Source organism: Melospiza georgiana, chromosome 7 (assembly GCF_028018845.1).
Source record: "Melospiza georgiana isolate bMelGeo1 chromosome 7, bMelGeo1.pri, whole genome shotgun sequence".
Lineage (NCBI taxonomy): Eukaryota > Metazoa > Chordata > Aves > Passeriformes > Passerellidae > Melospiza > Melospiza georgiana.
The window spans coordinates 29957275-29975510 of record NC_080436.1 but is presented as its reverse complement, the minus strand read 5'-3'; the positions used below and the strand labels follow the sequence as shown (position 1 = coordinate 29975510).

Sequence of the window (18236 nt, the reverse complement as noted above, 5' to 3'; positions counted from 1 at the left end):
TCTAGCAGACAAGTCATGACAAGAACCTGTGATTGGAAGCTGAAACCAGATAATGTCAAATGGGAAAAGAAGTACAGGTTGCAGCTGGGTCAGTCTTTAGTGATTTGAACAAGTCACTGAGGAAAGTGATGGATGTAAAGCCAGGTGACATTGTCCACTAATATCAGATCTCCTTTGAAAGATGTGGTCTAATTCTCCTGTTAGTTACAGGATCTGATGGTGGAATTACAGGATCAAATTATCTGGCTTGTGTTAGACAGGAAGTCAGATTGGGGATCATAATGGTCCCTTTAAGGTTCATGGTTAGTTTGAAGAAGAAAGTTTGACAGGGGATGATTTGCAATGCCCTCCCCTCTGTACCATCATCTGCCTCCCAAACTTGCCTTGCAGCAGAAGTGGGCTGCCTGTGTTCTCCCTCCATTCCTGGACTGCAGCTTTAAAGGAATCCTGTCCTTCCCTTTATTCTTCTTCCTTTGAGCACTAATCAGAAGTTAACATTGTGAAAACACCCTATTAAACCAACAGGTTTGGGGAAGGTTTGTTTGTTTGGTCAAATATTATTCATTGGCCAAAGTTTTCCTTTTGCCAAAGAAACTTTTAGGATAAAAGACTGTACACTTTAAAGCTTTGTTATATCCCCAATTAAAATATTTATTACTAAACCTACTAAATTCAAAGTTCTTTTCAATTCTTGTGAAAATAATACCAAAAAATTTAGGAGAAAAAGCATCAAGGAGAGCACATTTCACTGCTGTCACTCTCTGGCATGGTTTTGTTTTATGGACATAAGATAATCTTTTGTGCCTAGAAACTGGAAAGGTTTGATGATAAAAGCCAGATGTGACAGTGCTGGGAGAGTAGCTTGAATGTTTCAGTGCAGCTGTCTGGGGAATCGGGCAGATGCACGCAGCATATTTAACACATCATAAGGTCCACTTCAAAAGTGAATAGGTGAAGCAGCCCAATGGGGAGACTTTATCTTGTAAAATGAGTATAGGTTCAAAGAATAGTCATGCATATGCAAAATGTTGAACTCTGCTTTCACTGAAATCAGTAGCAGCTTTGCCAATAAAGTGGAGAAAAAATGGGACCTTTCCAAGATCTGAAAAAAGGTACTAGAGCTATATCCTCATATATCATTATTCCCATCTACTGTTTTTATGTCCTCTGCTGACTCCAAACTCCCTGTGGTCCCAGCTTTGACAGGCTGCATAAATGGAGCTGGCAGTGCAATGCATTGAGCAAGTCAGTGAGCATGGATTGATTTCTAACCTATATAAATCTCTTCAAATGTTTGTTTTTCAGAGCCTAACTTTATTGCTGCCTATGACATCGGCTTGTTCACCTACTTCTTCTTCCGTGAGAACGCGGTGGAACACGACTGTGGGAAAACAGTGTATTCCCGTGTGGCAAGGGTCTGCAAAAATGATATTGGAGGGAGGTTTTTGCTGGAGGACACATGGACAACTTTCATGAAGGCCAGACTGAACTGCTCTCGTGCTGGAGAAATCCCTTTCTATTACAATGAATTGCAAAGCACCTTCTACCTTCCTGAGCAAGATCTGATCTACGGTGTCTTCACTACTAATGTGTGAGTTGCACTCGCTTTACTGCCCTGCCTCTAGTCCCAGCAGTCTGAGACTGACAATGTATTGATTTCTGAGACAGTCTGAGTAATCATTTTTGAAAGATCATTTGGTAAATGTGAAAGAATAGATAGATCTGTGTTATCCATCACGACTACATAGCCTTAGGACAGTGTTTTTAATCCATGGCTCACAGATTCCTGGAGTCCATAAAAGGTGACTGTGCAGTTTTAGGGTAACTTAATTTGATGCAAACCTGGGCATTGACAGACCTCAGACTTTTTGTAGGGACAGTCCAACTTGTGTAGTTTAGAGAGATGATCTAAAAATGACCCAACAGAAACACATTAATTTCCAGCCAGGCTAATTGCCTGGACAATCTAACACATTTGTGTGAACACTGGAGCTGACCCATGAGATGGACTGGTAACACACACTTGGGAGAGAAGGGCTGGAAGGAAAAGAATGAGGCACATGGGATCACAACAGCCTATACTGAAAACAACATCTATTGCAGTTGAACAGCACTGTAATAGCAAGGTCATGAGGGCCACAAGGCATTTAGCATTTCCAAGGCAGGATGGGGAGGTTTTACCTCTGCCAGACTGTTTGAGGTCCACAAATCAAAAGCAGTGATGGAACTCTCGGGGGAAGGTATGATTTCTGATACTTCATAATCACCTCTTCTTGGCTTGATATTGAAAAAACTTGTAATTGCAATGATTTAGTGTAGCTGTGAAAGCAGAAAGGAGAAGAGGAGTTAATTAAAAAATATATTAAAAAACTCATAATGTATATTTTTAAGTCAGGAAAGCTCAAATAACTTTTTCTCCGATGCCTAAGGCTAGGATGATAAGTTTCAAGCTATAACCAGTCTGCATGGTATTGAGTTTCAATAATACATGTTCTCCAGGGGGGTGTTAGGCTGACGTGTAAAGTGGAGAATGAAAGTCTGAGTAGTTACTCCATATGGCAAATGCTCAAAGTGCCTTCCTTGTGCTGGGCAGCCAACTTGTTTGGGGTTTTTGTGTGCAGTGCTGTCCTATATGAATAAGGGCCTGTTCCCAGGGAGCCCACAGAAAACCAAAGCAGTGAAGCCCTGCTGAAGTACAAACCCTCCTATTTTAATGTGTCACCTGCTGGTGTGACAGGGCTTGAACTTGAGCCCTTGAAGTCACAAAGCATCAGCCCCAACCCCTTGAGCTAAAGCACTGTTGGGAGCCTCACTGTGAGTCAACAGAGCCTGAATGTTCTTCCCCCTCTGTAAATTCCAAGAAATAGGTAAGTGTTTGGCGACCCTCATCCTCTTCCATGTTTTGTTTCTGTTCCATTGCCAATGTCAGTCAAAGTGATCCAGCAGAGAAGCAACTAGAAAAAATAAACACAATTGAGCACTGCACCTTGACTATGGGCTAGGGGAAGAACTGTCCTCAGATTGAAAGGCACATGAGTCATTCTTTAAAATAGGACGATATTTGCCAAACTTCCTGAACATTAAAAGGAAATCTGGCTACTGCTTTGGGCACTTGAGCTGACCACTCCCCCCCCCCCCCCATTTTGTTTTTTTTTTTGCTGTTGGAGAGGACTCGTGCCCATGGTGATAATGTTTTATCTATCCATTTGCCCATTCATCCAGCCAAGAATGGAAGCTGGAAATGAGAAAACTATTAATAACTGTATTTTATTTATCAAATTGGTGATAGTTTTGGACAATCAAAGGGGAGACATAGACTAGCTTTGGCTGGGACAGTTCTCTTCTGCTGTGTCCATCTCCCAAGTTTAACATGAGATATGATGAGTGTTACCTGTCTCCTCAGGGTACACTTGAGCATTTTCTGTACATCAGGGATGTAGGATATCTCTTTTATCTTCTGAATATAATATGCAACATTTGTGTAAGTGAAGAAATTAGTAATTGATAACAGCTGAAGTTAGATCAAATAGCATTTTGGGTGCACAACATAGTGTTCTTTTAAAAGTTCAAAGAGAAAATGTTCCAATTTGTCATCCAACTAGAGAAATAATGGTAATTATTCTTTTAACTTTCACTGGGACTTATATCATGATACATGAGCTCTGCATACCAAAGAGGGTTAATTTATGCGCCAGTCTGAGTTTCTTTGTGATAAAATACCAATGGAACACAAAACTATGTTGAGTTTTTTTTTGTTTTTGCTGATGTTTACAGGTATTTTTTACTTTGGATGGTTAATGTTTATGAATTTAGGGTCATCTTATAAAAAAAGGGAATTAGTGGTTGTGGCAACACCCACGTATAGATTTATTGCTTCATGTTAAGTTATACCCAGCTGAATCAGTGCGAAACAGAGCTTTTGGAGGAAGCTGCTGATGAAATTTTTAAGATGTTTTTATTAAAATTTTCTGGGAGGTAATAGAGACAATGTTAAAACCTCTTTGAACTTAACCCATTCTTTAAACCAGCTAGTTAGTCACAGGAGGTAGGAGGTGGGAATGAAGGAAGTTGCACTTCACACCAAAACAGAGGGGCCAGCTGCACCAGTTGATGTCACTGGCTTGAGACTGGGATCAAACTTTTCATAGGGAGGGATGGGAAATATGCCAGACCACAGATGGAAAAGAAAATGGTCCACAGATTTAATGGAAAACCTCTTTCCTTTCTCCATTCCAGCAAAGAGAAAAGGTTAAACTACAAAGTCCTTAGCAGAGCCCTAATAATATTTTTTTTCTCTTTCTTTTAAGTATTTTCATTAGACTAGTGGAATTTTATTCTTTCTTTTCCTTTTTCATTTTCTCCCTCATTGTCTTTTTTTTTTCCCTGTGTGCGCCTCAAGGCATTTACTTGTCATCCATCATTAGGTTTGTCTTAAAAGCTGCTGTCTGTGAGCATGCACTGCATCAGCAGTGTTCAGACAAAAGTGGAGAAAGGTTTGCCTGGCATTGCTTTGACATGTTCAAAGTGAGCTACTCCATCATTCTGGGATGCAAGGGGCAGGGGGGAGCAGAGAATGGGAAGGCAAAACAGGAAGTTCTTCCTGATGTTGTATTGCTAGGAAGAAATATGCTGTGAAAGAATCTGTTCTTCTGCTTTCCAGCCTGGAATGGTGAAGAAAGGTTTTTTTTGTGTGTGCAAGAGAGTGTAATTATTGGTTTAGTTAAAAAAAAAAAGGCAAAAAAGTGTTCTTTTCATGGAATTCAAATTGCCTTAATTAGCAAAAAGATTCATACAGAAGGGCTTGGGTTATTTAAAAGGCACCGTGATGAATCAGTCTCTCATGCTGGCCCTATTTTTAGTTTTATTTTGATATCTTTTTCTCTAAACCTTGTAGTTTTTCTAAAAAAAAAAAAAAAATAAAAAAGGAGGGGGAGGAGGGAAGAACTGGGAGCAGGTTTGAATTTCAGGTCATCACTTATCAAATGTCCCTCTGAGTCACTTTTGTTGAGGTCACCATCTAGGAAGTGCCCTCCAACCCTCTTGAGGCAGGAGGAGATGAGCTGGCTCAGGACCCTGCAGAAGTGAGTCCTCCTGGGCTGAAAAGGAATAGCAAAGGCCAATGATCTGTGTGCAGTGTGACTGGGCAGCCCAGCATCCCTGAAACACACTCCTTTCCAAAGAGTCCTTCCCACAGCAGCATTTCCCTCACTGTGCTGTGCCTCCCCTGGCTGAGTGTGCTTGAACAGTCTGGGGCTTGTCTGCCCCAGACAGATCCTCTTCCCACCTGGGAACACACAGAAGTGAACTGTGGCATTGAAAACAGAGGTTTTTGTGAATTAACAAGACCTTTTTGCATGCTGAGCTGCTGTCAGAACCAGCTGGTTTGTCACTGTCACCTTTTTCCTTCCACTGCATGTATATAAATATAATCCTAGGTGATATATTTTGTAGCTGAAGATTTCAGGAACCTATAGAAACAGAATTTCACCTTGAGAAACAACAAGAGATTAAAAATTAGCTTGCTTGTAATCAATAAAGATAGGTTGTAAAAAAATAAAAGTAAAACCAGACACAAATAATCCATGCAAATTAAACTGTATTCACCTTTCTTGTCAGAACTGCTTCCATGGCCCTTAAATCTCTGACATTTTAAAACCAAACTTTAAATTCATTCTCAAAATTGTCACGCAAGTCATCTGCATTTTACAGTTTATTTATTTATTTATTTATACTCCCTGTGAGATTGGTATCACTGTACATCTACCTAGCAATTTACATGTATTTTATTTGAGTGGAGTTTGATGTCTGTTATGATGAAAATGTCAATGTTCTAATGATTAAATTGATTTTTTTCCCCTCCCCTTTTCCAGAAACAGCATAGCTGCCTCAGCAGTGTGTGCCTTCAATCTGAGTGCCATTACTCAGGCATTTAATGGCCCCTTCCGCTACCAAGAAAACCCAAGATCAGCCTGGCTGCCAACATTAAACCCCATCCCCAACTTCCAGGTACTGCTGTTGCCCTTCAGTTTGCTGCAGTCCCTCTGATGTTCTGTCCCTTCAGTGGGTTGATTTGTGTAGGGCTTATTTCTCCAGGTAGACCCACGGTACAGATAAATTGTTTTTCTCCACATTTATGAGTGTTTTAGTCTGTGGAACTCCTTGCCACAGAATTCATGGCAAAAATTGAATAGTTTAAGGAATAATAAAAATGTTCTGGGTTTTTTATAATAATGAATGTTTTAAATCTCTGTTGCACTTATCACTGGCACATGAGCTCTGAGGATGTGATTCTCACAAGAGGACATAAGGCATGTCCCTACTAGAACTGGGAAGGATTAAAAGCTGAAGCTGGACAAAGTCAAACTAGAATGGAGACAATCTATATTTTTTAAACAAGAAAGGTAATTAACCACTGTGACTCTGCAAGGAAGTGATGAATTTTCCATCACTTGATGGGGCCCCTAAGGCTACCAGTGCTTCAGTGGAAGATGAATGACTTTCTAACACATGGTAGCTCAGCCAGAAGCCATGGACATGTTGCCACAGTAACTGGTGGAAGGGGACACTTGAGGATTGTCACAGGATTGTTCCTTCTCTTTTTAAAAATCTTTGAGTTTATGAATGAGCAGATTTTCCAGGATCACCAATTTTGAAAATTATGAAACAGCTTCAGTTGCTTTATCACCAGATCCAGTCAGTGTGGGGCAGAGTATGTGTATGACAGCCCTGACAACCCTGAGTCTTCTGGAGCATGAGCCCATTTTACAGCTCAGCTCCTTCCCAGCAGGAGAATCCTGGGGAGGATGGACTTGTCTTCATGTCCTTGCTTCCCCATGGCAAATCCTTTCAGCCTCATTTTCTGAATCTGGCTCTCCTTTATTATGGCAAATGTGCTGAGGCTGCCTGCAAGTGCCATCTGCCTTCAAACTGGTGATGTCAAGGACCTTCCAAAAAGAAATCTACAGTCGCCTGAAATCACAGCAAGAGCAGATGGGAGACAGGTCTCTGCTGCAGGCAGGGACAGCCTTGTCTTCCTGCTGAGGAACCTGATTTCTTCTCCTGAATTCCCTCTTGGCACCTGTCTGAGGGCTCCTGCCCATACGAGGTGGGACAGGCTTGGCCTCTTGATCACCCTCTCAGCTTGGTGCATTCAAAACCAAGAAACAAAGCTCTGCTGGAGGTCCAGCCATGCCCAAACATAGCCAGGTTTTTGTTGTTGTTCTTGGTTTGGTTTATTTTTTTTAATTTAAAGGGAATATTAAGGCAAACTGAGACTCAAGGACTTTCTGTCCCTTGCTTGGCTAACCCAGAAGGAATAGTAAAGGACTTTGGAAGGCATTTCCATGTAGAAAAAAGTATCAGATAAAATGTGGAGTGTAAAGATTGCAGCAGCAAGATGAAAGAAAAGGGTCAGAGGAAAATAAGGAAAGGAAAAAAGAGGTATGTGGTAGACAAAAGGAAGATTGCAAGAAGAGATTAAAATGTTTTTCAAGTACAGAAGGAACAAGAGGTCAGTGAGGAGCCTTAAGGAGATGACAAGGGTAATTTAGTGACAGAAGAGGCAGATATTGCAAAAACATTAAATTAATTTTTGTGCCTCAGTGTTCACAAAGAAAGATGAGGGGAGCATGCCAGAATTTTTTTTCTTGTAGAGAGGAAGGAGAAATACTGAAGGATGCAGAAGACCAGGACAGTACAGATAATCAGGAAATTAGAACAAAACAACATTAAACCAAATCAGAGGGATGCTGCGTCAGCACATGAGCTGCCAATAGACCAAAAGAATTATCTGTGACTTGCTGAGAACAGAAAACAAAACCAACAATGACATTCCTGCTACTGGGACTCCTTTTAGGTGATGCAATAGAAGGAAAAGTGAATGGGGCGAAGAGTATCCAAAGGAAGACAGTGCTGAGAACAAGAAGGAGCATAGGATACAATAAAAGAGAGAAATCTAAGAACTCTTTAGAATCTGGGATGAGTCATGAACTAAAATATATCATTGCAATAGAAAAAAGCATTAAAACCCACCTGAGGACACATAAAAAACCCACAGATGTGTCCTTGGTCTAGCTATTCAGGAAGATGCTTAAACTGATTAAAGAGTGACCATGTTCATAGGTTGTGAGAATCAACATAACTGTTCTCCTAGTTCACACAACCTCTAGACTATTGTAAAGCTTAGTACACCAGCCACTGGAATCCATATTTACTGTGTGAATGTGTGTTAAACCCTTGACAACTCATTTTAGCACATAGTGGGAGAAGGGCTGCGTGGTGCACCCAGGAAAGGCAGCGATACCACCAAGGGTTGCTGTGATGTGCATGGAGAGTGTGCACATAGGAAATTTGTACACTGCAGCTCAACTGCTGTAAATCAGCATCCTCATTCTCAGTGTTCTGACTTTTCTTCAAGGAAAGCCCAAACACCTGGATCCAAAATGAAGAAAAATAAACGTGTAGGATTTTATTTCTAGTGAAATTGCTCAGGTGTGAGTTTCATTTAGTGAGTAGTGAAGTTGCTCATCGACTGAGTATGGGTCTTGGCAGGATTTAGTTGTACCACTGCCTCCCATGGTCTTGGGAAGATAAATAACCAGTCACCCTGCTGCCTTTAGGAGTAATAAGTTTTTTTGCCCTCCAGGCATGATATTGTGGGGAAGAGTGAGATCCAGCCCTAACAACTGTCATGGACCAAAAAAGTAGCACTGGCTTTTGAAAATATTGAGTTTTAGAGATTAATCTAAGATGGCCACTCAGGCCTTAAAATGCATTATCCACTGGTTTAAAAGACGCAAGATGTGCTGTTTTTCTTCCTAGTTCTTGCTGTACAAGGGAATTGAGTCCTGTTTCAGTGCCTCCCTTGGTGCTGGAGGATGGGTAGTTATGGCTTGATCTGGTATTTGCTGTTAGGAGAAAAGGGGTGGGGGGAGCTTGTTGTGAACCTGCCTTGCTTCAGATGCTGCAGATTCCCCCTGTCCAGAGGGAAGCACATCAAAGAAAAGCAATGTGGCAAGTTTAGTTCTTTTATGCAAAACCAGTCCATTTTTAGGTTTTTTAAACTCCAGGCTTTGTTCATTGTACAGACTGACATGCTAGGTAGTGTCTGAAATATTTTAAGGATTTATCACCACAAAACTTTCTCTCCACTGCTACCTTTAAATGTTTCTACAACTAGTTTTAATTCTTTCTTTTTCTCCATGGTTTGTTGAAGGCTTTAGCCCTTCTGTTGTGCTGGTTGAGGGTATCACAAGGGAATGAAACTGCACATTGCTGGTCAGTGGACCTGGGAGAAAATTTTCACAGAGTGGGCTAAAGGCCAAATCTGGGCTAAGGAATCAGACTACGTGCCTTATCCTGTGACCCTCACACAGACCCACCTCCCCAGGAAATCAGCAGGACATGAGTTTCTATGCTGGGCTGGGCAGATGATGCATTTTCTGAAATTCAGTTTTCTGGATTTAGTGTGGCACACTGAATGATGACAGCCCTAACGAGAACCTGACAGAGAGAGTGCTGCAGGACGCTCAGCGCCTGTTCCTGATGAACGACGTGGTGCAGCCAGTGACCGTGGATCCCTACGTGACTCAGGACAGCATTCGCTTCTCCAAACTGGTGGTTGATATTGTTCAGGGGAAGGACACCCTCTACCATGTCATGTACATTGGAACAGGTAAGAGCATGAGGGCTTCCAACAGTTCCTCCTGCTTGCTTGTAGACCTAGCAGCCCTGGGAGCCCAATTGGGAAGTCCTTACACAGTTGTCATTCGATATGATTTTGGTACAAAACTGCATGGAAGTTGTTTGCCTGAGTAAATTAAAAGCAGGATGGAAGAATCTCCATTGTGTTTAAAAAGAACAATAACATTTTCTCCCTCTAATAAAAACATATTTCAACTAATCAGGCTAATAAATAACAGGGAGGAAGAGCAGAGGTGGCTAGAATGCTCATGTGGTTTCATGCATGTCAGCTGCCTCTCAGTGCTATGACAGACCCATCTCTAAATAAGCAATAATAATGCATAACCTCCAGGCTTGTCCAGGGACTTAATTGTGTCTTTCTTTGCACTTTCATGGCCCTACTAATGTATGGCTCCCAGTGCTTTTGGGAATTGGCATGCGCTGAAGTTTAAGGCAGATAGGGAAGCTGAGTCCTTTTTTTGTGGGAGCATAGCAAGCCAGTGGTAGAATTAAGTGTATGATTTAGGCTCTTGATTTTGACTTCCATCCACTAATTAGCAGAACATGTTGCCTCTTCTGAAAAGCACAGGTATCTTGGATAAGTGAAAATGCTGAAGAAGGACAAAGTGTTATAAATGGTTGTCTCAGCCCATAGTAATACTAATGATAGAGGTTAAATTAAATAGTTTGATTAATCAGAGCATATGGCCAGCCTCATGGGTATAATGTTGTTATCCTCTGCAGCAGAAGCTTTGACTTTAGAATAAGATGGATAGCTTCCATAAGTGTTCATTTAATCCCACATCTGAATGCAGAGTCATTGCCTTATTCTCATGTTTAGGAGAATGGAACTTCAGGACTGTGTAATAATTTATCTAACTTTTACCACCACTTGTTTCAAAAGTGGTCGTCTTGGTTTATTATTTATATGTTCTAGCAACACTCCCAGTATGGGAACTCCATGAGCATTGATTATGATGAGAAGATTGTACTTAAATGGAAATACAACATGATTCTGCCAATATGATATCTTGATATTTAAAGTGAAAGGTCCAAGCTACAAAGCCTTTACAGAAAGTTGGAATACTTCTTGCCTCATATCATTAGTGTAGAAAGGTCCAATCCCATAACCTTAACTATTTACTCATGTTTGCTTTGTGGCCCTGGTTATTGGTGGCTGAAGAGTAAGATCTGCTGAAAATGTTTAAACCTGTGAAATGCTTCAGTAGAGGCAGCCCTGAGCACAAACTCAGTCCTGAGACTAACTGAGCCCAAACTTTTGTCTTGTTCCACATGTAAGTGAAAGGGAAACTTCACATGGTGGCCAACCCCAACATTATAAATTGCTGAGCTTTGGCACCAGTGCAGAAGTTACTGGAAGAGAAAGATTAAGTTTCATGAGCCATCCGGCTGACAGTCCTCTAGGGGGTTTCAGTGAAAAGTGGTGTGCATTAATCTCCCACAGTTTAGCAGATCTTAAAATATTTATCTAAGAGCACTGTGAGCACAAACATGTATGTTTCTGTGTATGCACTCCTCATGCCATAACATCCCCTTGTCAAGCTGGCTTCTTCCAGGAAGAGGATCAATTAGGTCTGTGACCCATGCAGTCATTATGGAGGCCTCAGAGATTTCCAGCAGGGCTGCTGCATCTGTTGTCATTTGTCATGACATCAAATCACACTGATCTGCTCCATAAACCAATAGAAATACAGACTAAAGGCACCAGAAATGATTCTTGCCATCCTGGGTCACCTTGCTCTGTAACTCTCTGATAATGGGACCAGACTCCTCTGCCTCAGTGCTCCAACTGGGAAAAACTGCCAGGTGCTCACTGTCCACAGATGGTTCACATCCTTCTGAATTCCCGTTTAAGTGCATTCTCAGGTGGTTTCGGCTGAGATTGCAACGATGTAGCTCTCTACAGAGGGCAGCAGGTGACCCAGAACTAGGTTAAACCAGCTCTGTTAAGGTGACACTAATATTTCCCTCTTTAAGCAGGTATGAAATGAAGCCACTGCCTCTAAAATTTACTTGTGACTTGTTTCTTGTTCTATTAGAGTATGGCACCATCCTGAAGGCCCTTTCTACCACCAACAGGAGTCTGAGGAGTTGTTATTTAGAGGAAATGCAGATCCTCCCTGATGGACAACAGGAAGCAATCAAGAGTCTCCAAATCCTACACAGCGACAGATCACTCTTTGTGGGTCTAAATAATGGAGTGCTAAAAATTCCTTTGGAGAGATGCTCCATGTACAGAACAGAAGGGTAAGTAAATTTACAGCTCTAATAGATCCCTGCTGGAGTGTATCTCCTTACAGATACATGCATAACAGGAGCAATGAGGATAAGCAATATAAGCTTTTTTTTTTGGTAAATGTTAATTACTCCTCTTCAGAAATTAATCATATGTTTACCAAGTAAGGGTTTACAATATTTACTTCTGGTTTTGTGGGTTTTTTTTAACATCATATTATAGTGTTGCTTTTATTAAGTCCATGTGTTTTCCTGGTGTTTCTTATTGGCAGTATGGCTGAGGGTTTTTGAATTTGGGTTGCAGCCAGGCTTTCCTTGCTTATCGGAGTGATCACCTCTCAAACATAGGATTAGGCAGGGCTGGGCTCTGTGGCAACTTGTTATTGCTTTTGGAAATCAATAGTTCATCTCAACTATGTGTGACACCTCTTACACCTGGATAGATTCTGTGCCTTGATTGTACCTTATAAAGGGAGTAGGAAAAATGACTTTTTCTAATTGTCTGCTTTGGCTCCAGAGCAGTATTTCACACAGGACTGTAGAAGGTTTTTGCATCCAAATGTTGCCTCTCCATTTGAGCAGGTGAAAGTGTGATAGCAGCTGTTTGAGACAGATGCTGAAATATTCTCACTGGGTGCTGTGGGCATTTACTTGTTTACATCTCTTGAAAATACTTTACCTTCTCCTCTCATGCTTTTGCCTTGTTTCTCTCTGTGAGAGTTTTGTAGTTTTGTGTGAAACTGATGTCCTCTGTGCTAGACAAGAGGAAGGATTTTGTTAGCAGCATTTAAACAGATTCCCTCTTCCATGGCCTACTTCAAGATGTCCCTGTTCTCCTGCCAAAAAAGCTGATATAGAAAATGTCACCATAACTTTATTTTCAACAAGTAGAGTTTATCTATCAGCTTGTCTAAATCCATGCATGTCTAAAACAGACGGACACAAAAGTGTTTAGTAAGAGAAAAAAACCACAACTGGAAAATGCCATCCTGTCCTTAGCCCTTAAAAGCAGAGATTTTAAAAGGTAGAACATAACAGTTGTCCTTTTCAGGCTGTCCTGTAGTCTCAGTCTGAGAATATTTATGTGTGTATACATATATATGATCCAGTTTCAAGAGAAATGAGTTCTTCCTTTCCTTTTCCCTTCCTAATCTTGAGTTCAGCTTTCCAGTAATTTATAGATGCTGTCCTATTTTCAGCCTGCTCAAGTACTTTCTATGACACTTCCATTAAAATTCAAATGTTGGAGGTTTGCTGAATTGCCTTAAAATGGGGCAAGCTAGAAAAAAGAAGTGGCTGGAGAGCAGACAGGTGGGTTATCTCACAGGACCACCACGTTTAGGTCCTGGAGGCTGCAGAGCAGCCTTGTATAAGCTTATCCCAGCAAAACAAAAACTGTCCTCACTGAGGTTCCCTTGCCTGCTGGTGACCAAAAGCAGCCTCAGTTTTATGCACTGTATGGCACTGAGTCCCAGCTGAAATCACTGGGAAGTTTGTGTACCAGTGCTGGTTTTTTTCTAAAACAAACTTCCTGGAGGCAATTTTGAGTGAAATGAGAAAACAGCCCAGTTCTTCAGGCTTGGGAGACTTAAATTTTGCCTCCATTGACTAGTTTCATAATAGAAATCACCATCTGGGCAATAGCAAGGTACAGGAGATAGGTCCTGATGGCATGGTGGGGTGTGATATGGGAGGCCAGAATTTGCTGAATTTGGGTGCTGACCATTTAGTGTTCTTGTTTACATTGCAAATCATCCTTTGCTCTGTCGGTGAGTCTTGTGCATTTGGAAAAAGGAAGGAAAAAAAAAAAGAAAATGCAGGAAAGCCAAGAAATTCCATCATTTATTTATTTGTTTGAGAGAATGTTTATGATATTATTATTACATTTTAGACTTAGAGTTTTCCTTTTTTTTTTTTTGTCTAGGAAATTTTCAACTGCAAATTTTTCAGCTGCAGGTGTTGGAGCCCTTCCCCCCCTTAGCATCCTGGCTATGTAGGTGATAAGTCAATTTGACCTCCTTTGTATTTCTTTCAATCCTGAACAGTATCAAGAAGGATATTTTAATTTCCTCCAGTGCATTCTACCTGGCACTTCTCCTGGGCTGTGATTTATTGCTTATTGTTGTGTCTATATTTAATACTCGCCAATATTCAGCCACTATGGGTAGAAGGGCTCCCGCCCCTACAATACTCCCTGCTTACTTTTTTGTTGTGCTGTGACTTCGTGACTGGCCTCCTTGAAAAGCTCTGGTTTCAGCAGCTTTTATAATGTAATTGTTGTGGTGGGGCGGCTTGGGAAGCTTGGAGGTGATGGAGAGAATTTGTGCCTCCCAGGCAGGAATACCACATTGTTTGTTGTAGGCTCTGCCTTCTCTTATCAGGAAACTTTTCAGCCTTTTAGACCCTGGGGGCTGATGTGGGTTTATGATTGCTGATACAGAGCTGTTGCCTTCAACCTGCCTTCCTCCTCCTCCTCCTCCTCCCTGGAACAGCCATGGTATCGAGAGAAAATTGACCCTAGCATTGATCCCGACCAGCGATCTTTGCTGCTCTGCCACTTTAAAACCTCGGGGCTTGCTACCAAGGCTCAGAATTGGGGCAGAGGGAAAAACAACAGCAAACGGAAGAGATGGAAAGGGATAAGGATTTCTGCCATCTCCTTTACTGTTTGTTTATTGACACGGCACCAATTTAATCTCTTAAATGGTGACCAGTAAGTCAGCCCCGTGTCTTGATGTAGTGGGTGTCTGAGCAGTGTTTTGTGTGTGCCCACTGACCTGTCTCAGTCTGTCTTTTCAGAACAGCCACTCTTAGCAACAGGGACACAGGAAGACATCTGTAATGTCAGCAGCCCAAATTTACAGGCTGGACTTGGTTGCAGGGACCTTCCCTTGTTCGTGTGTGCTCCTGGTGTTTGTCTTTCCTGCTCTCCTGAGTGCTGCCGTTCCCCACTCACTGGAGACTCTCAGGAAGATGTCCAACATGAGCAAAACCTACAAGCCCTTTGAATATGCAGAATGTTTTGAAGGTTGCTTTGCTGGGTGGTAGTTTGGCTGTGCTTGCTGCTGAATTTTGCATGGCTTTGAAATCTCTGTAACTTCCCTGCAATTTTCAAATGAGCTTCGATTTTTTTTTGCTTCAAGTTGCCCCCAAGCTTTGGTGAGGAATATTTGAAGAACCAGTACTGCAGCCTTATCACTGACACCACTGTATCTTTAGAATGTGCCTGAACAAAGTCCCAAATCTGAATTTCAGAGCTGAGGACCTCAGATCTGCAGCATCATTTTCAGGTGGGATGTATTTGTAAGGCATAGTTTAATAATTTTTTTCAAAGGCTGAGGTGCAGTTATGCATTTTTAGGATTGCAATCAGACAGATAGGAAAATGAAGCTGGTTGTTACAAGGAATAGCTTGTGATCTCTTTCTGTTGACTCTTTGCAGCATCAGAACCATGGGCCTCTGAGCACACAGAAACCCTGAGGTGGACTAAGGATTTTGATTGCACATTTAAATGAGGAAAAGAAAGTGTTTGGAAATAGGACCAGTCTCTTCAATACCCACCCCTTCTCCTCTCCCTGTCCTGAGCAGTTTATTTTAATGCACTTTATTTTGATATTCATTTCTTCCTCTTTCTCCTTCCATATTATTTTTTTCTGCATAAAACTTGCAGTTAACATGATGCAGGTTGCAGTTTTGGATCTACAGCGTGGTTCTGGGGATAGTTTAGCTTGCCTGTGCTCTCCCTGCTGTGCTGTGGGCATCTCCCAGGTTGTGGCAGTGCCACCTCAGGTTACCTTCAGGCCACTGTGGATCCTCCTGCTTCCAGAGCCAGGCCCTCTTGCATGCAGCTATGACATGCTCTTACCTGCACCCTTGTCTGCTTTTTGACCGGATTGCAGGAATTTGCTCTTGAGTGATGGTGAGGTTTTGCCCTCTTGCTTGGCCTAAATTCTTCTGAACATCCCCTCCAGCCATGGTACTTAATGCAAAGCTGGCAAAAATGACTCAGCTGACAAGGACTCTTATTTGCTGACTTGATATCTGTGAGAGAAGCACAGCTCACCTCTAAATAGCTCTGGGCCAGTGATCACACAAACTAAGTACATATAGGTGAGTAACTCCTGAAATGGCTCCAGGGAGTTTTTGGAAGAAAAGGGTCAGCAGCTACACTAAAGAAGCAGGGAGTTTTCTGCCCTCTTTGTCTCTCTCCAAAGTGGAACTGCAGCTCCAAGCACAATCACTGTACCACCTCCACCTTTGAGGGCTTTGAGATATCACATTTTTTTGCTTTGGAGTTTAATGTTACATTCTTCTTTTATTTTTTTAAGCCTTATATGATGCAAAATCCTCTGCAACAAAGGAGTGAAGCACTTAAATGTAGGATTCTAAAACCTGAATTACAGGATTACCATATTTCAGGACTTAAGCTATTGGGGAATTTAGTTTGGAGAAATAACATACTCTGGGAAGAGGTATAAAAATTTTCCAGTTTGGGGAAAGGATTTAATTGAGTACAATCCTCTGACTTCTTCATCAGAATGATGATAGTTCCTTGAAAGACAAACAATGAACTATTGTTGGGTTAAAAGAAAAATCTTTTAAAAGATGGGGGAGGAAACAACAGGGACACTTGTTCAGTGGAGACCAGCATCCAGCAGATCGCTGAGGCGACACTGATGGCCAGATTGTTCATCAAAGATCTTGAAAATCCAGCACTTCTTAGCTGAGGCTGTTGAAAATCTGGCCCAGATTTTGCTTTGAAGATCTTCTGCCTGAGAGTTTAAAAAAAATATTCAGCACATTGAATATCCGTTTAAAAATAGAGGCAAAAGGAAAGGTAACAGACTACAAAAATGTTGTGATAAAGCTTAATCATTAATTTCCATCTGTTCTGGCTGATATGGCCTCTCCACAATTAAGGGAATTAGCTAATTATTGTATCACCAATAATGCTGAAAAGCTTTGGAAGACTTCATAGGCAGAAAGGAGAGTGCTCAGCCCAATGTTTTGTCATCCACAATATCCAATAATACATCAGAATAAATCACTAAACATCTGGTTTGACATTCTGGTTGCATTTAAGAAAATAGCAAGACTCCCACTGACAGAGAATGAAGACATCAAACAGAACCATGATCACTAAAGCTCTTGGAAAGAATGAAGTTTGTAGATGAAATGGATCTGTGTTCTTTAAATAGAAGTACAAAATTATACCATTTTCTCTATCCTGACAACACATTTGCATCTGCTGTAGCAGGCAATTACTCCCATTTTCTTTAATGTAGCTGTTTATATATGTAAAGTTAAGTGCATCCATACAATTTGCAGGATATGGACCTCCAAGGTTTGAAGGGATAGTAAGGTCTAAGGAACGTGGCTTTCAGAATAGCAGTCAAAGAGCTTCCCTTGAATGGTCTGGGAAAGGATGTGTCTGAAATTGGAAATAAAAAGCAGACAAGGATAAGCAGTGAGCTAGTGAGCTGGGGCATGTTTCCTGTAAGATGCCAGAGAGATTGGTTTTCAGTTTCATCTTATTTGACATTATCTTTAATGGCATGGAAGAAAGAAAATAGCATACTTTGTAGATGGCATTTAAGTATGAAGGAATCACAAATAACAGTGAGGAGAGAAATGCAGTGCAGGGCCAGCAGGGAAAGCAGCAAGAGGCTGAGTTTGAGGAATAAGCCTGGGCTGAGATTTCTGGTGCATGTGTTGCAGAAAAGAGACAGGATACAAAATAGGAAGGCGCTAATTCATCTGCTCCCAACCAGATGAATTATTGGAGTTTTTCTCATTTCTACTAAATGCTCAAACCAATGACAGGTATTATATTAATTTTAAGCAGCCTGTGCACTTTTAGGCTCCCACTTTTAGTTCTGAAGTCTGGAAATGACCCTTAGTGAACAGAAGGGGAGTTTAGCAGTAGCTGGAGTCCAGAGTAATACGATTGCTGAAACAGACAAAGGTCACTTCAGAAGAAGCAAACAAAATCAGCTGATTTCAGGACTCACTTCCTTTTATCTCCTTCCTATTATGACTAAGTTGCCAACTCGTTTTGGGTTTGCCAGGAGGGAGGACACAGGTTGAACATGCCAGGGCTTTTGTTTGCTCCCTATTTTTAAAGCATCCTGCCAACAGGACTTAGGAACAGTTTAGTGTACAGATCCTTTTACCTCTAGGAGCTTGGCTGTAGGCCAGCTCAGATCAATGCTGTCTAAAAGTCATTACCATCTGATGCCTGCTAGGTGGGCTGTGTGAAATTACTTTCAACACAGTGGCAACTGACAGGAAAGCATGTC

At 41.4% G+C, this 18236-nt stretch overlaps 1 protein-coding gene across 1 annotated transcript in view; it reads left to right on the top strand.

Annotated features, from left to right (window-relative positions):
* Positions 1–18236, top strand: part of SEMA5B (semaphorin 5B) — a 197772-nt gene that overhangs the window by 134367 nt on the left and 45169 nt on the right. The window contains exons 10-13 of the mRNA XM_058027940.1: positions 1306–1591; positions 5871–6006; positions 9466–9673; positions 11742–11949. Of these exons, the coding sequence (XP_057883923.1) occupies positions 1306–1591; positions 5871–6006; positions 9466–9673; positions 11742–11949 (838 nt within the window). The remainder of the gene's footprint in view (positions 1–1305; positions 1592–5870; positions 6007–9465; positions 9674–11741; positions 11950–18236) is intronic.